General features: G+C 31.3%; 2 protein-coding genes across 7 annotated transcripts in view; one reads left to right on the plus strand and one right to left on the minus strand.

Annotated features, from left to right (window-relative positions):
- LOC103312579 (uncharacterized) overlaps positions 1 to 25,645 on the plus strand; it is a 127,641-nt gene that overhangs the window by 56,723 nt on the left and 45,273 nt on the right. The window lies entirely within an intron of this gene.
- LOC655933 (visual system homeobox protein) overlaps positions 1 to 25,645 on the minus strand; it is a 70,838-nt gene that overhangs the window by 26,915 nt on the left and 18,278 nt on the right. For 3 of the 6 annotated variants that reach the window (XR_010335286.1, XM_015979109.2, XM_015979107.2), the window contains exons 2-4: positions 24,598 to 24,654; positions 10,009 to 10,093; positions 9,608 to 9,734 (exon numbers count right to left, since the gene is read on the minus strand). Coding sequence is in view for 5 of the 6 variants with exons in the window: in XM_015979109.2 (XP_015834595.1) it covers positions 9,608 to 9,734; positions 10,009 to 10,093; positions 24,598 to 24,654 (269 nt within the window). In the remaining variant the exon portion in view is untranslated. Of the gene's footprint in view, positions 1 to 9,607; positions 9,735 to 10,008; positions 10,094 to 16,983; positions 17,075 to 24,597; positions 24,655 to 25,645 lie in introns of all 6 variants that reach the window. The other 3 variants (XM_008193521.3, XM_015979108.2, XM_015979110.2) reach the window with 2 other exon arrangements.

The raw sequence follows: 25,645 nt of genomic DNA on the forward strand, positions 1-25,645 counted from the left end.
CAAAGTTTTTCACTAAAAAAATTCATAGAAAAAAAACTAAAAGTCGTAGAGCATTGCGGTTTGTTCGATTGAATTCTACGGCTCATTTTACATATTATATCAATTTTTCACAAGAATTAAAAATTTAAAATTTTTTGCCTAAATTTAGGGTAGCCATTTGTCATAGTGGAAAATTTTACCAACAAAAAAATTCATAACTCAAAAACTAAAAGTCGTAGAGCAATGCGGTTTGTTCCATTGAATTCAGCGGCTCATTTTCTGTATTATACGAACTTTTCATGAGATTTAAAAAAATGATTTTTTTTGCTAAAATTTTCTGAGTAGTAACACAACACCTTCAAGAAAGTGAAAAAAATTTTTTTTTTAAATCCGTTCTATCATACTTTTTCGTATTTATATATGCCTTTACAACTCTCTAGAGTTGTTAAAAGTCCAAAAAAAGTCCATTTGTTCGATTTTTTGATGTTTGATTTTTTCAATTTTCGTCGCGATTTTGGTCGATTTTGGGTACCCGGAACATTTACCGAGCAGTAACTTCGGAATTATTAGAGATAACCCTATAAAGTTTACTATCGTTGGAAAGCTCTTTTAATTATCTATCTTTTTCAAAAAAGATTATTGTTCTCCGTCTAATAGTTTTCGAGAAAATTGCAAATAAATGCAAAAATTGGTAAAATTTTAAAAAATTCATAACTAAAAAACTATTGGGAATTTGGCAATTTTCTTGATGCCAATCGATTCCCCGGATCATTTTGCATAGATATGGATCAAAACAGTTTCACTTTTTTGAATAGTTTAGTCGTAATTGGGAAAATAAAAAAAATTAAAAAAAAGTTAACACCCCCCCCCTTAAAATCGGTCAATTTTAAAAGTGTCTCAAAATCAAATGAAACCTATTCTATCTTATAGATTTTGATGTGCTCTTTCCGATGGAAAAAAGCGTTTTCTCCTAGCTCTTTTAGTTTGGCCGTAATCGGCGTTTGAAAATTGAAAAATTTTTTGCGAGATATTGCCTTGAGTCCTATGCCATTTTGTAGAGTTTTTTATTCCGGTTGTCCTCGATTTTTCCGTTTCTCGATAACTCTAATAGTTTCGCCGTAATTGGCGGTTGAAAATTGAAAAAAAGTGAAAATGGAAACATTTTTTTGCGTTTTTCTCGGAAACTGTAAGAGTTAGAGCAACGAACAAAAAACCATCTGATAGCGCTTAATTTTCTCTATTTTTTCGATTAAACCCGGAGCCGCTCCGGGCAACGGTTCCGGCTACAGAGGCGATCAAAGTTTTTCACTAAAAAAATTCATAGAAAAAAAACTAAAAGTCGTAGAGCATTGCGGTTTGTTCGATTGAATTCCACGGCTCCTTTTACATATTATATCAATTTTTCACAAGAATTAAAAATTTAAAATTTTTTGCCTAAATTTAGGGTAGCCATTTGTCATAGTGGAAAATTTTATCCAACAAAAAAATTCATAACTCAAAAACTAAAAGTCGTAGAGCAATGCGGTTTGTTCCATTGAATTCAGCGGCTCATTTTCTGTATTATACGAACTTTTCATGAGATTTAAAAAAATGATTTTTTTTGCTAAAATTTTCTTAATAGTAACACAACACCTTCAAGAAAGTGAAAAAAAATTTTTTTTTTAAATCCGTTCTATCATACTTTTTCGTATTTATATATGCCATTACAACTCTTTAGAGTTGTTAAAAGTCCAAAAAAAGTCCATATGTTCGATTTTTTGATGTTTGATTTTTTCAATTTTCGTCGCGATTTTGGTCGATTTTGGGTACCCGGAACATTTACCGAGCAGTAACTTCGGAATTATTAGAGATAACCCTATAAAGTTTACTATCGTTGGAAAGCTCTTTTAATTATCTATCTTTTTCAAAAAAGATTATTGTTCTCCGTCTAATAGTTTTCGAGAAAATTGCAAATAAATGCAAAAATTGGTAAAATTTTAAAAAATTCATAACTAAAAAACTATTGGGAATTTGGCAATTTTCTTGATGCCAATCGATTCCCCGGATCATTTTGCATAGATATGGATCAAAACAGTTTCACTTTTTTGAATAGTTTAGTCGTAATTGGGAAAATAAAAAAAATTAAAAAAAAGTTAACACCCCCCCCCTTAAAATCGGTCAATTTTAAAAGTGTCTCAAAATCAAATGAAACCTATTCTATCTTATAGATTTTGATGTGCTCTTTCCGATGGAAAAAAGCGTTTTCTCCTAGCTCTTTTAGTTTGGCCGTAATCGGCGTTTGAAAATTGAAAAATTTTTTGCGAGATATTGCCTTGAGTCTTATGCCATTTTGTAGAGTTTTTTATTCCGGTTGTCCTCGATTTTTCCGTTTCTCGATAACTCTAATAGTTTCGCCGTAATTGGCGGTTGAAAATTGAAAAAAAGTGAAAATGGAAACCTTTTTTTGCGTTTTTCTCGGAACCTGTAAGAGTTAGAGCAACGAACAAAAAACCATCTGATAGCGCTTAATTTTCTCTATTTTTTCGATTAAACCCGGAGCCGCTCCGGGCAACGGTTCCGGCTACAGAGGCGATCAAAGTTTTTCACTAAAGAAATTCATAGAAAAAAAACTAAAAGTTGTAGAGCATTGCGGTTTGTTCCATTGAATTCAGCGGCTCATTTTACATATTATATCAATTTTTCACAAGAATTAAAAATTTAAAATATTTTGCCTAAATTTAGGGTAGCCATTTGTCATAGTGGAAAATTTTATCCAACAAAAAAATTCATAACTCAAAAACTAAAAGTCGTAGAGCAATGCGGTTTGTTCGATTGAACTCTACGGCTCATTTTACATATTATATCAATTTTTCATAAGAATTAAACATTTAAAATTTTTTGCCTAAATTTAGGGTAGCCATTTGTCATAGTGGAAAGTTTTATTCAACAAAAAAATTCATAACTCAAAAACTAAAAGTCGTAGAGCAATGCGGTTTGTTCCATTGAATTCAGCGGCTCATTTTCTGTATTATACGAACTTTTCATGAGATTATAATTTTGAATTTTTTTTTCCTTAATATGTTAATTGCCAAGGCACTTACCTTCATTTAAACTCACTCTAGCAAAGTTTTATAGACTTTTATTTTCAAACTAGATAAAAAAAACATTTATAATCAATCTGAATTAAAATTTACGGCGACGAAGTCGCGTGTACTATCTGCCAGTTTTCGATAGAATTAAGTGTAGCTAACATTTCCCTAGAGCCCTGGCTATGGGAGCATAGTGCTGTGTAAATAGTATTGTGTCCCACCCTCATGTTGAGCCCAACATCCCTGTCATCGTCTAGTTGTGCGGCTTTTAAAATTATGAAAGAATTGTGGTCGCAAAATGCTAGGTATCGAAGTCAGTAAATTTAATTCACTTGAACGCTGAAAGCCACAAACTGGAGAAAATATCAGCCAAGGGGTTGCTCTTGAACTACAATGGCCATTGTGCTTTTTCAGTCGCCCACTTGCAAGTTTTTCCAGGCATCATCCATCGAAATCTCCAGCAAAACCGACGTTAAAAACACAAAAATTGTGGAATTAGTTTCTGGAGCGTTATAGAAGGGTGTGAATTCGAGGGGAACGTGACAGTATATTCGCTGTTTAGTGTACGTTTTGAGGGTTTAAACCCTCGAGGGTTAGACTAGTCATTAGGGCATTACTCCAAAATTAATTTACAACTGTTACCAGTTTGTCGGGTAATGAATATAATCAATGCTTTCGAGGGCGGTAATGTGTGTCGGTGTGCAAATTATTTTTCGTCGCAAATGAATAAAAAAAGCAGTCAGAAGCGAAACAAAATCCATTTTCAGCTGAATTATCCAATTATTAACTGTACACACTCCGCCTCATTGTATTTAATTTATTTCTCGCCTCCTGTCGAAAACACTCACGTCACAGGGACAAAATTTGCGCCCTTACGAACGCCGCGATAAGCGTCAGAAAGGAATATAACTTTTTTCTGTACGGGATAAAGCCGAATGGATTGATCTGCCAACAGCAATTTGCTGGCATATCGAATCGCAGTGTGGGGCCTACACGAATATAAATTGTCAACTTAAATTATTGAGCAGTTCGTCACGAAAAAATCGGATACACGAATCACGAAAATCGAATGAAACGATTCTTATTAGATTGGGATGACGGGCTCTTACGCCAGCCAAATGGCTAGCGACGAAAAAATTATTTCGCATTCCTTATTTAATCGGCAACGTATGAGCTGCTCCGCTCCGAATATTATAATAATATTAATAAGTAATAGAAAAACGTCTTGAAAAAGTTTTTGTATTTTATAGAAAATTGTCTTCAGTCAAGAGTGGATTTGTTTAAATATCAAAATAGAATTTAACTTTGAGACTTTGTTTCTATCGATTGTAGTTTTCGTATAAAATTAGAATGAAATATACTTAACAGACAAAATTTCCTTAAAAAAATTCTTTAAAAAACTAGCCACGTTTTTATGATAAAGATTCATAAAAATGTATATTTTTATGGATTCTAGATTAACTTCTGTTTGTTGAACGCATTATTATGGAACACCTGAAGATAGGTATATAAAAATAGAACTTAGTGCTTATTAATAGGAACAGAGATGTTTTATAATAATATATGGAAAAATAAGCTGCTTTTCGTACAAAAATTTAATATTATGAATAATCAGTTTTCTGTATTTTTTTTGAACTTGCAATGGTTTGAAGTTAGAACAAGTTCTACATTTTTCGAAAATAGGTTCAACATTATTTACCGATCTTTTGTTAACACTTGAAGTTGAAACGAAAAAGATCTCAAACGGAAAAATAATTGAATTTTGAAGCACAGAAAATATTCAAAGATTTATTTTCTATTTGAAAGATTAATAAAAAAGCAGTCACTAAAGATCAAAAAAAAGAAATAAACAAAAAACGACTAACGAAGAGAGCTAGAGTTGATGTTATAATGTGTTACGGATTAACTGAACTAGACACTGCTAGTTTGTGACTGAGGAGAAAAAAATAGTTTATAAATAATATTAAGTTTATTTTTTTAAGTTTCTTTGATTTTTTGTAATTTTTCTGGTGTTTGTTTTTTTTTATAATTTTTTTTGTTTAACTTAATACCGAGTGCTCAAAAACATGCGCACCAACTCAATGGAGTATGAAAGAGAATTGGTTACATATAAAGGTAAAAATAGTAAAAAAATTCTTTGTATTAAAGTTATTGATAAATAACGAATTTTAAATAAACGATATGTGGCAACGTTGTCTAACAGTAGAGACCACAATAGAATTTGATCAACAATAAAAATAAATTATTTTTGAAATGGTTTCCTAGGAAATAATTCCCAGTGTTGCCACATCTACAAACTGTGATTTTTTTGATGAATTTTATTTTTTTTAAATACAAAAAACTGCTAAAGTCTGATAGGAAATTTAAAAATAATTATTTATCGTTTTGTTAGAGAACGATTACTTAGTGCGAAACATTAAAACATTAAAAAATAATGAAAACTGAAGAAGTTAACAAAATAAGTTTGTAGCTCCAAATTTTTTTTAATATGACTTTAGGAATTTTTTCAAGATTTTTTCCGTGATCTACACATGCTTCTCAACAACGTACCACTGAGTTGGTGCGCCAGTTTTTGAGCACCCTGTATAAATATAATTACTGGAAGATTCTTTTTCGACTTTTAAACATGGACCTTGTTTGGGTCCTTTGTAATAGTTTAGATTTTCTTATATTGAAAAACATATGAAAAAAATAATAAAGATGCATTTTTTGGGATACACTTTATAAATAAAAATTCAAATTACAATTTCGATAATAAATCCATCCAAACCTTTGTTGTATTTCAAAAAAATTAAAAAAAACTTAAGTGGGCCTTATTTGGCTAAATTAGATGTCTTAGGATTTTTGTGCTAGTACTTATGACATTTAAAAAAAATAAAACATTGGATTTCAATTTTGTTACTAAAATTCCTATGCGAATGAATTGTCAACGTTAGAACTATTTTACATGTCAGTTTAAAAAACATCTTTTACTATTTACTAGGTTTTTCCGAAATTGTGCTACACTGTGCTGAAAAATCACAAAATTGGATAAAAAAAATTCTTTTGTCAAAATACGTTTTTCAACCATTATTGGTTGGTTTGCAATTTTTTTCTATAATTTAAATACCCTCAGCAAATGATTGAAGCTTCAAGTCGTCGATTTGTTTTTTTTTGATGAATTCTCTTAATAAAAGTGCCCATAAATGCAAATGTGGTGAGGATCGTGCGTTGATTGTCATTTCCGACATTTTTGCTAACCCTGACTGCGCCAATTCCGTATAATAATTAAGTAATGAATCCAGTCGTCTCCCCACGTCTCAAAAATTTAATTAATACGTTGGCAATACTGTTCGTCACGCACAAATTTAAATGCGGGGAATGTAAATGGAGTAGAAGGACGATGGTGGCGACAAAGGCGTAAACTTAATGATTTTACATCAAGAGTAAAGAAGTCCTGTCAACAATTTGCATTTTACCTCGTCTTAATTAAATTAAACTCGTAAAGATAGCTTGTCGGCGAGAGCGAAGAGAACGTAGTTGGCAAGAATTTTACTAACGAAGTAATTATGTTGCTGCTAATAGAGGGGGCTATGAAGTTGTGCAAGTTTTGTTCTAACATTCAGTTGTTTAACGCGACTAATGACGTAACTTGAGCAGAAACGAATGCTTTAATGAACCAACATCCGATTTTAGTTGCTTGTAAATAATTGGTTATTGTAGAAAGTTGGCAAACGACAAAAATCCAATCACAACCAACTAGAGCCAATTGAGTGCTGAACTCAAGTTTTCATAATATTGATACCTCAAAGGTTTGGCCGCAAAAATGTTCTTGTAATTAATGGTGTAATTCCTTAAGCACATGAGTTGACACAATTCTATTTACTGACGATCATTAGCATTCGATTAGTGTCGTGATTTTCCAACACCCATCTAATTATTTACAAGGTGTAATATCAACAAAACAAAGAATGGCCAGTCATCGATCATTGAAGCTCCTTGACTTGATGACATCACCAAATGCTGTACCCCCTTATTAAAACCGACACTTGGAATTTTTCCGTCGTAATTATTAATCGAATAAACGAAAAAAATTATTGGTTGTAATATGTAATACAATGACTTGTGGCATGATTGACGTTGGCTATAAAACCGTGTATTATTCTTGACAATACTCCAAGCTAGATGATTTCATTCATGCTGTTGGCAGCCATTGGTAGGCGGCACGTTGTTGGCCAATCCTCTGGCTCGACTATAGCGCACCCAATCGTCAGGCTACCGCACTATGTTCAAGTCGACGAGCTTTGAAATGTTTTATGCACTGTACTCGATGATAATTAGTGGGTTGCGCTTGCACTATTGTGCACTGTGTGCTGTCTCGTTTCGTTGCTCGACTCTTTCTTGTTGCTTCTTTCCGGAAAAAAGCCACACTGATTTATTTATCCGCCCAAGGATGTGCACATGCACGGAGCTTTAGCAGGGTGAGGGTGTTGACTTGGTGATAGGAATTACGACGATCATTACATAAGTCTGTGGTTATTTCATACAATTTTAAGAGATCTGCACCCCAAAGATAGAGACTGTACAAAAAAAAGATGTGGGTAGGTAAGCCTGTGACAGTGATTACAATTTTTATTCCTATACCCATTGGTGCCGACTTTTTCATAACAATAAAAAAAAAAATAATTTTTTTTAACTCACTCCAGCAAATTTTTATGGACTTCTATATGCCTTAACAACCCACTAAAGTTGTTAAAAGTCCATTTGAACGATTTTTTGATGTTTGATTTTTTCAATTTTCGTCGCAATTTTTGTCGATTTTGGGTACCCGGAACATTTGTCGAGCAATAGCTCCGGAACTATCAGAGATAACCCCATGAAGTGTATTATCGTTGAAAAGCTCTTTGGATTATCTATTTTTTCCAAAAAAGATTATTGTTCTCCGACTTATAGTTTTCGAGCAAATTGCCGATAAATGTAAAAATTGGTGAAATTTTAAAAAATTCATAACTAAAAAACTATTGGGAATTTGTCAATTTTTTCGATGCCAATCGATTCTCCGGATCATTTTGCATAGGTAAGGATCAAAATAGTTCCACTTTTTCAAATAGTTTAGTCGTAATTGGGAAAATAAAAAAAATTAAAAAAAAGTTAACACCCCCCCCCTACAAAATGGTCAATTTTAAAAGTGTCTCAGAATCGAATAAAACTTATCGTATCTTATAGATTTTGATGTGCTCTTTACGATGAAAAAAAGAGTTTTCTCCTAGCTCTATTATTTTGGCCGTAATCGGCGTTTGAAAATTGAAAAATTTTTTGCGAGATATCGCCTTGAGTCCTATGCCATTTTGTAGAGTTTTCTATTCCGGTTGTCCTCGATTTTTCCGTTTTTCGATAACTTTAATAGTTTGGCCGTAATTGACGGTTGAAAATTGAAAAAAAAAAGTGAAAATGGAAACCTTTTTTTGCGTTTTTCTCGGAAACTGTAAGACTTAGAGCAACAAACAAAAAACCATCTGATAGCGCTTAATTTTCTCTATTTTTTCGATTAAACCCGGAGCCGCTCCGGGCAACGGTTCCGGCTACAGAGGCGATGAAAGTTTTTCACTAAAAAAATTCATAGAAAAAAAACTAAAAGTCGTAGAGCATTGCGGTTTGTTCGATTGAATTCTACGGCTCATTTTACATATTATATCAATTTTTCACAAGAATTAAAAATTTAAAATTTTTTGCCTAAATTTAGGGTAGCCATTTGTTTTAGTGAAAAATTTTATCCAACAAAAAAATTCATAACTCAAAAACTAAAAGTCGTAGAGCACTGCGGTTTGTTCCATTGAATTCAGCGGCTCATTTTCTGTATTATACGAACTTTTCATGAGATTTAAAAATTTGATTTTTTTTGCTAAAATTTCCTGAGTAATAACACTTACCTTCAAGAAAGTGAAAAAATTATTATTTTTTAAAATTTGTTCTATCATACTTTTTCGTATTTATATATGCCTTTACAACTCTCTAGAGTTGTTAAAAGTCCAAAAAAAGTCCATTTGTTCGATTTTTTGATGTTTGATTTTTTCAATTTTCGTCGCAATTTTTGTCGATTTTGGGTATCCGGAACATTTGTTGAGCAATAGCTCCGGAACTATCAGAGATAACCCCATGAAGTGTATTATCGTTGGAAAGCTCTTTAAATTATCTATTTTTTTCAAAAAAAATTATTGTTTTCCGACTAATAGTTTTCGAGCAAATTGCAGATAAATGCAAAAATTGGTGAAATTTTAAAAAATTCATAAGTAAAAAACTATTGGGAATTTGGCAATTTTCTCGATGCCAATCGATTCCTCGGATCATTTTGCATAGGTAGGGATTAAAACAGTTCCACTTTTTAAAATAGTTTAGCCGTAATTGAGGAAATAAAAACATTCAAAATCGATTAAAACTTGTAATACAGTATTTCGGCGTAATCGGCGTTTGAAAAATTCAGTCGATACCACATTAGAATACTATAGGTAACTCATTTTTTCCTTTCGATAAATTTATCCGGATATTTCCTAAATTGGCAATTACAGCCTATATTGACTCACCTGTATCCGATCTTCTGGTAAATCCGTTTTCAGGCTAAGCATTTCCCTGGCGTAAACGTCCGGATAGTGTGCATCTTTGAAGGCCTTCTCCAGTTCTTCCAGTTGGTAGCTCGTGAAAATCGTCCTGCCACACACCCACCAAGGGTAGTTAAATATGTAACACAGTGTTCTACTCTAACTAAACATCTGCACTTGACACCTTTACGATCTTCCGATTATTAAACTTTAAACAAACAACAAATTATTCTGTCACTCACTTTTCCCAAAAAAAAAATGAACGAACGAAACGAAACGTTACAAAGTCAAAGCAAATTTCTGCTTTAAATGAGAATAATTCAAACAATGGTGGATATTGATTGTTCAACAGGACAATGTAAGCAGTGATTAAAGTAAGTAGTTACCTATGACGCCTCTTCTTTTTCTTCTTTTTATTAAAGCTTCCTAAACCGTCAGTCACTGAGAAGTCTTTGGAATTGTCTAGTTGTCCTGCAACAAATACAGCACACTAATTTTCCCATTTGCGCTCCCTTTTGCCGTTAGGCAGCGTACTTATATGTAATCGATTCTTTTTTTAATTTGAAAGTGTTTGCGGTGAGGTAATGATTTAGCAAGTAGAAAGATACTTTAAATTCGAGCGAATTTCCAGGCGCTGCTCGCAATTACCTAGGGTTGCGGTATTCTTTATTGGAAATTCCAAAGCTAGTCAGTTAATTTCGAAAGCAGAATGAGTATAAAATCCCTCTCCCTAAATGCCCTAAATAGCTTTAGCGCCATCTTAATTCACTTAACATTCCCGTCTGCACGCGATACGCTTCCATGCCCTGAACCACTCCGCATTATTATTACCACCACAGTTTTATAAAATTCTGTCCAGCATCGGATTGATTTACACCCTCAAGCAAGCAAACAAAAAACCCGAACATTGGACCGCAGATAAGGGCGGCCCTAATCGGGTGCGAACTGTACCGACTTATGAAATACCATTGGGCCATTAGCGCAATTTATGGACGACAGACCCGTTGATTGCCCATGCCCTGTGTGTTTGCTTTCACCCCTTCTGCGTCCGGAAAATACTTAATAACTTTACCGATAAATTAACCGCTGTCCTTTTACGCCAAACCCGCGCTAAATTAACGATGGAATTAAAAAATTCGAACTGAGACTAATCGCTTATTTTTCAAAGCTTGAGCATTGTGCTGATGATCATGGCGCAGGGGCTGTGCGTGCCCCCCGGGGAGGCTCGGCCCCCGGGAAATGGCTGCACTTCACTTGGGTATAATTGAATTTTCAAACCGGAAGATTATTGGGCAGGAGATTGCTACAGCAGCCTGCGTTGATTAGTTATTTCGGATCGGTTTCTCCAGAATTACGACATATGGGCAATTTTTAAACCAGGAACATTATTTTATGAGAAACAGTAATAATCCACATTAGAAATATTGGAAGTTTTTATCGGTTTTTGATTTCTTAACAATTTTTTGTATTGATCTTTAAAATACGATAGACACCCACATTATTGCACATTTCATTTAAAAAAAAAACAGGGTGTGCTAACCTTTGGAAACATGAAAAAAATCTAATCTTTCTCTGTCAAATGCTTCAAAAAAAAACATGCCAAATCCAAACATTTTCAAAAAATCTTGAATATTCCGGAGAGTTTAGCTATAGGGAAAGCTGATGAAAATTTCCTTAGACTAACTTAAAATAACTCAAATAATTTAAAGGAAACAACATGGCTCTTCGTTTAAAATAAAAAATTCGACATCAATGAAAAATATTTTTTTGTTATCTTCTTATATTTGTACAGAATAATTCTTTAATAAATTAGAAGAGAAGAATTTTTTGGCGTGAGTGTGAAGTGCACATCTTTTCGTGCCGTTATTTGTTTAGTGCTAATGTAATTCATTAAGTGAATAAATGTTCACATGCTAGCAAGTGTATTACATTCCCTAAGCTGTACTTTTCTCTGGATTTTTCGTAAGATTCTTTTTTAATTTTTTTAAAGCTGTCTCTAGATCGGAAATCTGGACACCTTTAAATTATTTTATGTCAACTAGAGTTTTTACAAATTCTTCAAACATTACTCAAAATTATTTTATTAATACTTCATTAATTCTTCATTTTTGCTACATTCTTTAAATTTTTTTTTAGATACTTTATTATGCGTCAATTTTTTACGAGTTTAGAATTTTTTTAGATTATTTTTTAGCAATGTATCTATACCCACACTTCTTTAGATTTTTCTAGATCCTAAATCTGGGCTCTTTAGATTATTTTATTAATTCATTTTTAGATTCTTTTATAAATTATTGTCTAATTTTTTTCTACAGAATTATTTTGTAAACACTTATTTCTACATTCTTTAAATTCTTCTTAAAATTCCTCTTTGACTCTTTTCTAAAGCCAGTTTCACACCTGAAATCTGAACTTTTTTTAAGATTGCTTTATAAACCCATTTTCTGATTTTTTTGATAAATTCTTCGCCATATGCTTTTTTTTACTTTCTTCATGTTTTGTCTTTGGTATCAAAAACATCAAAAAATCAAAAAAAACTAATCTTTCTCTGTCAAATTCTTCAAAAAAAAATAAAACATGCCAAATCCAAACATTTTCAAAAAACCTTGAATATTCCGGAGAGTTTAGCTATAGGAAAAGCTGATGAAAATTGCCTTAGGCTAACTCAAAATAACTCAAATAACTCAAAGGAAACAACATTGCTCTTCGTTTAAAATAAGAAATTCGACATTAATGAAAAATATTTTTTTTTGGGCATGACCTAACAAATTATCAGACTTCTTATACTTGTACAGAATAAATTCTTTAATAAATTAGAAGGGAAGAATTTTTTGGCGTGAGTGTGAAGTGCACGTCTTCTCGTGCCGTTATTTGTTTAGTGCTAATGTAATTCATTAAGTGAATAAATGTTCACATGTTATCAAGTGTATTACATTCCCTAAGCTGTACTTTTCTCTGGATTTTTCGTAAGATTCTTTTTTAATTTTTTTTATAGCTGTTTCTAGATCGGAAATCTGGACACCTTTAAATTATTTTATGTCAACTTTAGAGTTGTTACAAATTCTTCAAACATTACTCAAAATTATTTTATTAATACTTATTAATTCTTCATTTTTGCTACATTCTTTAAATTTTTTTTTAGATACTTTACTATGCGTCAATTTTTTACGAGTTTAGAATTTTTTTTGATTATTTTTTAGCAATGTATCTATACCCACACTTTTTTAGATTTTTCTAGATCCTAAATCTGGACTCTTTAGATTATTTTATTAATTCATTTTTAGATTCTTTTATAAATTATTGTCTAATTTTTTCTACAGAATTATTTTGTAAACTGTACTAAGAATTACTTTGTAGACACTTATTTCTACATTCTTTAAATTCTTCTTAAAATTCCTCTTTGACTCTTTTCTAAAGCCAGTTTCACACCTGAAATCTGAACTTTTTTTAAGATTGCTTTATAAACCCATTTTCTGATTTTTTTGATAAATTCTTCGCCATATGCTTTTTTTTACTTTCTCCATGTTTTGTCTTTGGTATCAAAGACATCAAAAAATCAAAAAAATCTAATCTTTCTCTGTCAAATTCTTCAAAAAAAAATAAAACATGCCAAATCCAAACATTTTCAAAAAACCTTGAATATTCCGGAGAGTTTAGCTATAGGAGAAGCCAATGAAAATTGCCTTAGGCTAACTCAAAATAACTCAAATAACTCAAAGGAAACAACATTGCTCTTCGTTGAAAATAAGAAATTCGACATTAATGAAAAATATTTTTTTTTGGGCATGACCTAACGAATTATCAAGACTTCTTATATTTGTACAGAATAATTCTTTAATAAATTAGAAGGGAAGAATTTTTGGCGTGAGTGTGAAGTGCACATTTTCCCGTGCCGTTATTTGTTTAGTGCTAATGTAATTCATTAAGTGAATAAATGTCCACATGTTAGCAAGTGTATTACATTCCCTAAGCGCCCCTAATCGAGCGTTAAGTCGGTCTCCAGAGGCAGGGTAGTTACCCTCTGGAAATGTGTCTTATTGGCAAGAGCGCTCCACTTGTGCACATGCTGTTCCGTTCACTATCTCTAAAACTTTAATTGAATATTTAAAAAAGTTTGCTCTCGCTCTAAATAAATCGGTTGTTGGCGGAAATGTTAAATAAGCGAGTGTCTAGACGTTTATTTCGGCGACTAAGAAATGCACCCAAACTTTGAATTAGTAATGAAGTGTGTGGCTAGTGCACTGTTTGCAGCTTCCGTTTTATGTCACTGCACTGCAGTTTGTTCACCAACTCAAGCACTAAATGCACACTTATGCAAAAAATTTAAATTCTTTATGACCCCCGAGACCGCGTCCTTCGCCCCAGTTCACAAACTTAAGAATACATTTGCGGAGTTTATTTTATTAACTAACTCTGTCTCCGGTATTTGAAATTTAAAAAATGCCGCAGTCACAACTTTAATCACGAGTCGCTTTCTCCAATTCCCCCAATTGTGTCAAGAGAATAATGAAGAAATTTTTTGGTTTCGCACAAAACACCATTCATTCCACACCCTCGCATTCTTTTTCCCCCGCCAAGGAACATCCAGTATTTATTTCCCTGCTAACATCTTCATTACAGATCGGTTTAAATTACGCAGCTTTCTTAGCCGGCATTGTACTTTGTTTTATCATGTAATGGGGGATGGAAACGGATCGGGACAAGAATAGGAGTAACGATCCATAAGTAGTAAATTTTGGTCGTGTAATGTTGGTAATGCGACCATAACATCCAATCAGGGAGGATTTATGAGCGGACAGTCTTGTAAATTCACCCGCGGGTGGTCTCCAAATCCAATTGTGCCAACATACTAGATTAAGCCGATTGATATTTAGGGCGAGTTTCAAGATATATTGCCGGGCTAAAGTTGTTTACGTCGATGGTGAAAATTCCTAACAGGGAGATATGAAGTTGAAAAAGAGCACAAAAGGACAAAGGCTTGATGTATTACTTTTGGGCGAAAACACACCAAATCATACTCTACTCTCGCTATGAAAATGATCGAACAAAATATTAGGAAAAATCAGAAAAAAAGAAACTGAAAAAAATATCTTTGCAAATTTGAATTCTAATTATTTTTCCAATAACGAGATAAAAGTCACTATAATTTTGCAGTTTGAATAAAAATCAATTTTAAAAATATAAAAAGTAAAAGCCAAACAGGTCTTTATTTATTGCACTAAACACTAACAAAAAAAACAACGTAAATAAAATTAAATGCATAAACATAATCAAAATTCTCTTTTATTCAGAATTTTCCCATAATTTTGTTTAGAATTTTTGTAAATTATTTTTTAGCAGTCCTTTTGTTTCGAGTATTTTCTTAGATCTTTTTTAGATCAGAAATCTAAACTCTTTCTTTAAAGTGTTTCATAAACCAATCGTTGGATTATTTTTTATAAATTCTTCTTCAGAGGCTTCTTTAGAATTATTTTCTAGATTTTAGTCAAAATTGTTTTATAAATACTTCTACTTTTTTTACTTTTTCCGTATTATTATTCTTTAGACTCTACTTACCGTTTTTGACAAATTCTTCCTTAGTTTATTTAGAATTTTTTTAGATATTTGTTAGTATTGTTTCTGTACTTTTCTCTGTAGCATTGTAGAGATTATTTAATGAAAAAGTTTTCAGCTTTAATTAAGTATCAAAATTTTAATTACAATTTTTAAAATCATTGAAATTAACATGAATGAACAGAAAAATAAGTTCTAGAAACATAAAAAAGTAAAATACTAAACAGATTTTTATTTATTGCACTAAACATTAATCAAAAAAAAAAATAAATAAGATATAAATAAATAAATAAACATTTTATAAATTCGTACTGTGTCGTCTATTCAAAATTCTTTCCTAGTTCCGTTAGAATTTTTCTAGATTATTTTTTAGCATTGTTTTTGTAGATTAGATCTGAAATCTGGACCCTTTTTTTCAGACTATGTTTTTTTTATAAACACTAGTAACACATTTGCCAAATTTTTCGATAGTTTTGATTATAATTTTTAATTTTATAGCTTTAATTAAGTAATCAAGATATGAATTATTAAAATTTTAATTGAAATTTTTAAAATCATTAAAATTAACATGAGTGAACAGGAAAACAAGGTTTTAATAAAGAAGGAAACCACACTATCATCAGACAGCCGCAGAGCGGCTTTATTTGTTTTTGGTGATTACTTACTTATTTTTTTATTTTTTATGAAAAACTATAACATTTTTATTTTATGAATGACATTGTAGGCATGTTGTAGGTGCAGTATAATTAAAATGTGAACAATATTTTTTTATTTTTTTTGGATAAAACTATAAATATATAGTGGTTATATATTACCATTAAATATTGATTAAAACCAATGTTTGTTAGAAGAAAATAAAAAGTCAGTATTAATATCTATTTGAATAGCACTTTTTTGTTTTAATTATTGTATAAAAGCACTAGTTTTGTATATAAACTCTTTCATTAAGTGTTTCATAAACCGATCGTTGGATTATTTTTTTATAAATCCTTCTTCAGAGGCTTCTTTAGAATTATTTTCTAGATTTTAGTCAAAATTGTTTTATAAATACTTCCACTTCTTTTCTACTTTCTCCGTATTATTATCTTTTAGACTCTACTTACCGTTTTTGACAAATTCTTCCTTGGTTTATTTAGAATTTTTTTAGATATTTGTTAGCATTGTTTCTGTACTTTTCTCTGGATTTTTCGTAAGATTCTTTTTTAATTTTTTTTAAGCTGTTTCGACATGTAAAATCTAGACATCTTTAAACTATTTTATTATGTTAACTTTCGAGTTTTCACAAATCCTGCTCTAGATTCTTTTTTACAATAATTTTCTAAACATTACTCAAAATTATTTTATTAATTCTTCATTTTTAATTTTTTTTTGAATATAATACTCATAAATTTTTTATACGAGTTTACATTTTTTTAAATTATTCTTTAACAATGTATCTATACCTACACTTCTTTAGATTTTTCTAGATCCTAAATCTGGACTTTTTAGATTATTTTATTAATTTATTTTTAGATTTTTTTATAAATTATTGTCTAAATTCTTCTGCAGAATTATTTTGTAAACACTTATTCTGCATTTTTTCTATACTCTAAATTTTTCTTAAGATTCCTCTTTGACTCTTTCCTAAAGCCATTTTCAGGGCTGAAATCTGAACTCTTTTTAAGATTGCTTTATTGGATTTTTTTATAAATTCTTCTCCGTATGATTTTTTACTTTCCCCATGATTTGTCTTTGGTAAATTTTTGTCTACAGTTTGAATATCCTTATAATATTTTCAACAAAATATGTGGAACATTTTTACGATACACCATGTTTTCGAATAGTTCTCGCAAGATTTTCGATTTTGGTGAAAGTGGCATTTGGATGCCGATTCCGTTCGTTGTAAAATAATTGGATGCTCTGAAGTTATCACACACATTAGGGCAATTACATTGTCTCGAATCATTTCGGCGTGACAGAATAGTGGATTGTGCTAGTGCCGCCATTAAATTACAACACAATTGAATAAAAAGGAATTAAAAGTCTCGCACGGCGGGTGCACGAAAGCGTGACGTTTGTAGAATGCGTCAACCATGATGCCGGTGCTGTTTTCACACCTTAACTAACCCTTTGCGTCCGTTAAGGGCTCGTAGGTGGAGCTTTGCTGTTCACACCTCGTATCTCATTCATTTCTTTTAAAAATCCCATGAATCAGATGCCCTTTGTTTATTATCCGCGTCAGAAATACGATACGCGATGTGAACAGGTAGTTATGAGCGCAATAAAACGGCCATCGTCAATTTCGCAGCGTTTTTATGCATAAACCGGCCGTTAACCGAGCAAACAGACAATTCGAATTTCGGAAATTAATTAAATTGGAAGCGTACGTTATTGGAAGTTTCAATGCTCGATAGGAGCGTATTTGTTGGGTAAACATCTGTCAACAGACCTCCCTTTTACCGGTAACCTGTCATTATCTTTTATCATGAAAATGACGAGTCCGATTACGGCCGGGTATCTCCTCCATCGCTCTTTATACCTACACTATGTTTACCTAGGTGCTCTCTTCGCTCAAAGGGTTACATATGAGGGGTTAGTACTTTTCATTCTTTGTTCAGATAACTGCTTTAGCTAGACACATTTTCGGCTTGTTATTGGACCAATCACATTCAGGGTTATAATTATGGATGTGTGCATGTCATCGGTGAAGGGCTGTTGAACGGCACAGATGACGAGTTCACGCCTTTTATGCTACACACTTCGACACCATTACTTTTAATCCATTTCGATGCTTTTTCAAAATGACGACGGGCTAATTAATTTATCGCGTTGTAGAGATTAATTAAAGAAAAACTTTTCAGCTTTAATTAAATATCAAAATTTTAACTACAATTTTTAAAATCGTTAAAATGAACATGAATGAACATAGAAAAATAAAAAGATAAACAGATTCTTATTTATTGCACTAAACATTAAAATAAGATATAAATAAATAATTATTTTCTAAATTCGTATTGTGTCGTCTATTCAAAATTCATTCCTAGTTCTTTTAGAATTTTTCTAGATTATTTTTTAGCATCGTTTTTGTCTTACTTTCTTTAAGTTTTTCTTCAAGATTATAGATATTAGATCTGAAATCTTTACCCTTTTCTCCAGACTATGTTTTTTTATAAACACTAGTAATACATTTGCCAAATTTTTCCGATAGTTTTGATTATAATTTTTAATTTTATATCTCTAATTAAGTAATCTAGATACGAATTATTAAAATTTTAATTCGAATTTTTAAAATCATTAAAATGAACATGAATGAAGAGAAACAAGGTTTTAATAAAGAAGGAAAGCACACTATCATCAGACAGCCGCAGAGCGGCTTTATTTGTTTTTGGTGATTACTTACTTATTTTTTTATTTTTTATGAAAAACTATAACATTTTTGTTTTATGAATGACATTGTAGGCATGTTGTAGGTGCAGTATATTTAAAATGTGAATAATATTTTTCTATTTTTTTGGACAAAACTATAAATATTTAATAGTTTGGCATTACCATTAAATATTGATTTAAACCAAGTTTTATTAGAAGAAAGTAAAAGTCAGTATTAACATCTCTTTGAATAGCACCTGTTTTGTTTTAATTATTGTATAAAAGTACTAGTTTTGTATATTGAAGGTTTCATAAGAGAGTAAAAAAGTATACATAAATATTGACTTACTACGTACTTAATTTTCAACTTCTTGTAATAATTTGTTTTTCAATTATTCGTCATGCTTTCAAATAGTTTCTATTTTTTTTTTTAATTTTTGAAGACCCTCTACATATTAAAACAAATTTTGCATATTTTACGCAAATTAAGGGCTGTTGAAAAATTTTGAATGTTTGAATAAAGAATCTCTGAAATTAAGAGGTTTAGAAAAAAACAAGTAACAAATTTTTTAGCTCTTTTTTTTCGTCGATTTTGGTCAAAACCACATTCTGCTATTTTTTATTAACTGGTTGTCATTGAATTAATAAATCTATTCTTTTTCCGACAATTCACGTGAAAATAAATGAAGTCTGATATTGTAATAAGCTTATCATTTTAAACATTAAAACAAACTATTTTTAATAATTGCACAGAAGTTGTAACTTTGTATTTTGTTAATTTCCATTATTTAGGCCAATTGATCGAAAGCTCAATTAAAATTTAATGTGCCTGTTAAAAGTTAATTTCGTGAATGAGAGCGTCCGATTGGTTTAATTTGGTCACGTGATCAGTTAAGCAGGGATTTAATTGCGGATTAAATTAATGACGCTTCTATAAATCGAAAATACTAAATTATTAATACTTGCTAGGTGATTTAATTTGAAATAGTTGTATTAATTTTATAATTAATGTTAATTAGCAATATTAATTATTAATAATTAATATTATTTTGTGGCCGTTAGCAACTACAAATATGAGCAATTTTTTTTTGCGCAATTAAAAAAATTGATGCACATTTTCTTCAAAAGACTTTGATCGTAATGAGTTGTATGATATATTTTTTTCGTAAAAATCTATAAATTGGTCGTGTGGAAGAATTCCCTTAAAAATTTATCTTACCTACTAGAAAATTAAAGTCAAGGATTGGTAGTTCTATTTTAAAGTATGTTTAGGATTAAAATTAAATACACAATGTTGTATTTTTTATAGGTTAATTATTGCACTTATGATTATTATTTTTTACAGAATTTCTCTTATTCTGAATCAAATATGATGGTAATTTATAAGTATTTATTTATATTTATGAGTAGGTATTTATATTGTTTGAAAATGCTTTCTCATAATTATATCATTTGTATTGTTTTTTTTTTGTTCAATAGAAATTAATACATAGTTAAATCTTTTATCCACTTAGCACAAAAAAATATGACACTACAGATTGAAACTGAAATTATTATTGTAGGAATATTTTCTATAATAAACTGACTTCCTTTCAGACTTTCCCATTTCTCAGTCAGCACATTTACAAAAAAAAATCGAAAAGTGTTTCATATGTTGCCATCGAATTGCATGTAATACAGGTCACAGTGAAAGCGCATATCACCTTTGTACTTAAAATAAAAAATCCACGAGGAATCAGTCCATTTATTTGATTTTACCTCACTTGTGTTAAAATAGAATAATTTTGGATGCCGGCTAGTTCGCAGCCGCCATCTCCGGTTACTCTTAATAAGAAATTATCCTTCAAATTAGTTGTAGAGGCGGCGTTTGTTTACCCAAACAAGCAAGATGTGCCTTGTCAAGCCAAGTTGTTTCAAGTTCTTAAAATAACATTTTAGTCAAGAAGGTCGTCAACGCGTGACATTTTTGTCGGCCGTAAGAAAATTAGAACCGTTTCAAATGTTTCGTTATTTTTGATCCACCCTAGTGTAAAATCGCCGAAATTAGCAATAAGAATGTTGATATTGATCTGGCTTGCGCAGAGCATCCGAGCAGCTCTTTCGGGGCTAGATCTAAAACAACGCTATGTAAATTGCCACCCAATTCCGGAAAAGGTCCGTTCACAAAGCACCGCCATCAATAAAACTGACTCTTTTACACCTTGCGCTCTTTTATAAATATTTTAAAGCAAACGAGTTAATTTCGGGTTTTCGGCGGGAGATTGTTAAAACTGCCAAACGGGGCACAAATTTATCAAAGGCGTTTGGGCCAAAAAGACGCTTTCGTCGCTGCAGAAATCCTCAAAAGAATTATTCCGACCCTCATTAGCAATGTTATGACAGGCGAGCGTTCGGTGATGGCGCCAATATTAAGTTACACCATGTGGCCCAAAATCGAAAAAATTGAGAAAATAAGTCAACTCTGTTGCCAGATCTATGTCCATTATAGCGTCAACGGTGCTGTCTATTGAGCAAAGATTTGAGTCTGCGGGTATTTCTGAAACTGCAAACAAGTTTAAAAACCCTCCTGATGCTAACAACCATTCAAGTCTTCAGTAGGGTTTGTATAAAGAAACTCGAAAACTTATTTGAGGGACTCCATATAACGAATAGGAATTAACTTGTTAAGCTAAAATGAACGCCTAGCGAGGGAGTGTGGAATTAAATTGAAAAGAATTTAAAGAATTTCAGATATAGCTTCGCGTATTTTTCATCTGCAGGGGTTCGATTTTTGTTTGTATCACCTAATAACGCACGTTCTAATTCATGGTACAAACAAAAGGAATAAAGGACATTTGATACGCCTGTATAGAAAAAATTAGAAAAGCATTCCGAGACTCAAGGAAATATTTATAGATCAACCATTCAGACGGTGTCACAAAGACGTTTAAACATATTTCATATCAAGCTCTTTTTTACAGCACCACATTCAAAACACTTAAATAATTTCAATTGGCGAGAAATCTGAAAATTGTCCGTTTATATTTTATTTCTATTTTTAAAATGCATAAAATATCATAGGCTTTCATTGAGGTTAACCTTTTAGAGTCAGTTAACTCTTAGTCAATCTAAACTTAATGTTACTGTAGAAGAAATGAAAATTTTATTCCAAATTAAACTAATTCGACCTATAGTTCAATAGTGAGTTAATTTTCGGGTCAACCTAATCTTAATGTTAACTTATAGTTAAATAATGACGGCTCTTTTAATTAGGTACTATCTTAAGTCTGAGTTAGAAAAAGTTAAAAAGTTTACTCAAAAGTCAGGTTCTTTCGGTATCGGGAATATGTTTTTTTCTCGTTATTTGGAAGTTTATATTAACTCGAAATTAATTGTATTGACGAATATCAAGTTAATCTCAAGTTAAGTTAACCTTATGGCTGATTTGAAAAGTCTAAGTTAACCCAAAAGTCAGATTATTTCGAAAATGGAAATCTGTTTATTTGACTTTAATCTGAAGTTTATATTTAACTCGAAATTAACTTGAAGTTACGAGCTTTAGGAGTAAAAAAATAAAGTTAGAATTATTACGATTTGATATTGTACTTTTTTACTCAAAGTTAACGTTATTAAAAATATAGGTAAATTAGGCGTTTTAAAGCTCGATTTACAGAAAATAAAATTAAAATATTTAATTTCAAATTAAACTAATTCGAATTATAAGCTCGTTAATTTAATAGTGAGTTAACTTTAGGGTCAAATAACTCTGAGTCAACCTAATCTTAATGTTAGCTTATAGTTAAATAATGACGGCTCTTTCAGATAGGTACTATCTAAGGTCTGAGTTAGAAAAAGTTAAAATGTTAACCCAAAACTCAGGTTATTTCGGTATCGGGAATATGTTTCTTTCTCGTTATTTTGAAGTTTATATTTAACTCAAAATTAATTCGATACTGAAATGCACTGACGAATGTCAAGTTAATTTCAAGTTAAGTTAAGTTACCTAAGGTCTGAGTTAAAAAGTATTAACTCAAAAGTCAGATAATTTTGAAATTAGAAATATGTTTATTTGACTTTAATATGAAGTTTACATTTAACCCGAAATTAATTCGTCATTGAAGTAACAAGCTTTAGGACTGAAAAAATAAAGTTAGAATCATTATTACTATTAGACATTGTCGGTTTACAGAAAGAGAAATTAAAATTTAATTCCAAATTAAACTAAATCGAATTATAAGCTCGTTATTTCAATAGTGAGTTAACTTTGGGGTCAATTAACTCTGGGTTAACCGAATCTTAATGTTAACTTCTAGTTAAATAATGACGGCTTTTTCAGTTACTCCCTGTGATCTGGGTTATAAAAAGTCTAAGTTAACTCAAAAGTCAGATTATTTCTAAGTTAGAAATATGTTTTTTGACTTTAAATTGAAGTTTATTTTTAACTCGAAATTAACTTGGCATTAAAATAAAGTCATCGGAGTAAAAAAATAGAGTTATTGACGGGGTAATGACGGATCTTTCAATTATTATATCTTAGGTCTGAGTTAGAAAAAGTTTAAGTTAACTCACGAGTCAGGTTACTTCAAAGCTGGAGTTATGTTTTTTTGACTTTAACCTGAAGTTTATATTTAACTCGAAATTAACTCAACATTGAAATAACGGTTCTAAGTTGCAATTTTTAAATTTTAGATTTAAATTTGTATTTTAGAAAGTCAGTTTTTAAATATTGCATTTCAGACAAACAAAATTTCTTGGATTCTTGGCTTCAAATATTTTTCTTGTTTTAAGATTTAAATTTAACAATAAAATATAAAAGAATGTACTTAATAAAGTTAATGAGCTTATTGAAGGACAACGACGTTTATTTCCATCTTGGAGAGATACAGATATTTGTCACAGTTTTTGCTGTTTTATTAATTTTTGTGTGTTTTTTTATAATTGTAACATGGGTGGTGAGGTGGCGAGGAAGCGAGTCCGCGAATTAAGGGAGTAAACATGCAAAAGAATATAATGTCCAATTTGTGGGCCATTATATCGTTTCGGTCGATTAGACAGTTCAAGCAGAGTGTAAAAGGAGGCATAATTATGTTTTAAAAAGCGCGTATTTTATTCTTTGAAAGTTTGGGAAAGACGTAAAGCAAATTGTTCCTAAATAGGGTTTCGGGTGGGGGTAAAAGAAGCTCGGAGCTATTCTCCAATTATAATATTATCAAGTTATTGGCGAGAAACTCTAATTGTCACTTTGGTTTCCAATTAAGACTGGTGGAACGTCGAACAAATCCCCTTCAGTCGTCGTCGTTCCCGACTTAGCCGAATATTTATCCAGGAAGATTAATCCAACAACTAGTTTTAATCCTCGGCAAACTCCCCCAATTGATACCGGAATTGGTTCCGATGAATTACCAATTTAATACTAAACCCGTTCCATTACCGCGCCCGCTAAATATTTCATAAAAGTCATGCAGTTGGAGCCAATATGGCCGCGAAGTGGATGTCGTAGGGTCCGGGTTTCCGGAATAACTCCGGGTTGGCAAGGGGATGTTGATAATGAGCTTCTGACGAGCTGCTCCCTCGCAACGCAGTTATAACTCCAAAATATGGGGACCGGAAGAATTATTATACGAGACTCCCCTCGCTCCCGGAATTTTTACACTTTATCTCTAACGAGCGATGAACGGTTGTGTTTTTTCGATCGAATCTAGTGTGTCACACGCTGGGGTATTATTATTCACCGCTCTTTTGTTTCCGGAAACAACACACACGCCATTTTGAATCATGGCGCCGGGTCACATGACCAAAAATTGCTATGCAAAGAAATGGAAATTTGTCGGGTAATGCAGAGTGCATTAGCTTAATCTAATTAGGCATTACGCGAGTCATTTATCAGCCCTGCTTTCCACTCTCCCACTGATGTATATTTTATGCACCATTAAATACACTGAGAGCGTGTTCGCTACAATTGACAATTATTTATATTACAGTTACCATTTATCACATTATCGCTCGGTTATACCCGCATATTTCATAACACTGAACTTTATTATTGAACCAAATGCAGGGTCGTGATTGTCATTGTGTTCAAGGGATGTTATAATTACCTGATAAGCACGAACCAGGACCAGAGGAACTAAAGGAATTTTTTAGTTGGGCGAAACCTGAAATTAAACAAATTCATTAATTATTATTTTATTAACGATCAAGCCAAAGTTTGTTACATTAAATCCCTCAACTAAGAATCTACCACCCAATATCTCTGATATCCACTAATTAAAATATTTGAAACGGGGAACACAACTTTTGAATAAAAGAAAAATTAATACAAAATCATAAATTTTTGAAGAAATTTTCAGAATCGTCACAAGTTTGAAGAAATCTTTAAGGTTTTTTGATTCGCTTGATTCTGTGTTCGTTATTATGACTCAAAGAGACCAAAGAGCAATTCAAAAAAATTCAAAAATTTTCGGACTTTGCTTTAGGCAAAATAAGGAATAATTCTGATAGAATACGTATTTTTAAATAAGAAGAGAACTCTCACGGTGCAAGTTATTTATTAAATTATCTAAAAAAAGTCTGATTGCCTTTATCAGAAAATTTTCTAGGGTTATGTATATCTTATTTTAGAATAGTAGTGTATTTTAGAAAATTTGCTTAGATGCATCCAAAAATACCTACTAATTACATTTCTGGATTTGATTTGAAAATGTAATAGTAATTTTTTTTAATTCGAAAATCCAAAAACAGGACAGTGAAACTTGTAATTAAGATTATTAATATAAAAAAATATAGTATAAATCTTTAATGTGTAATTGCCAGTTATTTTATGTGCTACTTGAAAAGTTGAAAAAAAGTGAGGAACGAAAATTGAATTTTCGACGCAAAAATAACTTTCGGAATAATTTAAATGCTATTTTATAAAAATTTGTCAATTAAAACGTTATCCAAATTGTACAAAAGAGGAAAACCAGAAAAGTAAAGCCCAGGTGTTTTAATTAATATTTCGAGAATAAGTTAGTAACATGAGACAGAAAATAAATTGAATTAGAGCAGGCTGTGCTTGCGGAATTTTAGCCACATGTCAAAAATTTTTAAAATTAAAAATTATTTTTCAAAAATTGTACTAGCAGGTGAAAAATAAATGAGAAGTGG

This window comes from Tribolium castaneum, chromosome 9 (assembly GCF_031307605.1).
Source record: "Tribolium castaneum strain GA2 chromosome 9, icTriCast1.1, whole genome shotgun sequence".
Classification (NCBI taxonomy): domain Eukaryota; kingdom Metazoa; phylum Arthropoda; class Insecta; order Coleoptera; family Tenebrionidae; genus Tribolium; species Tribolium castaneum.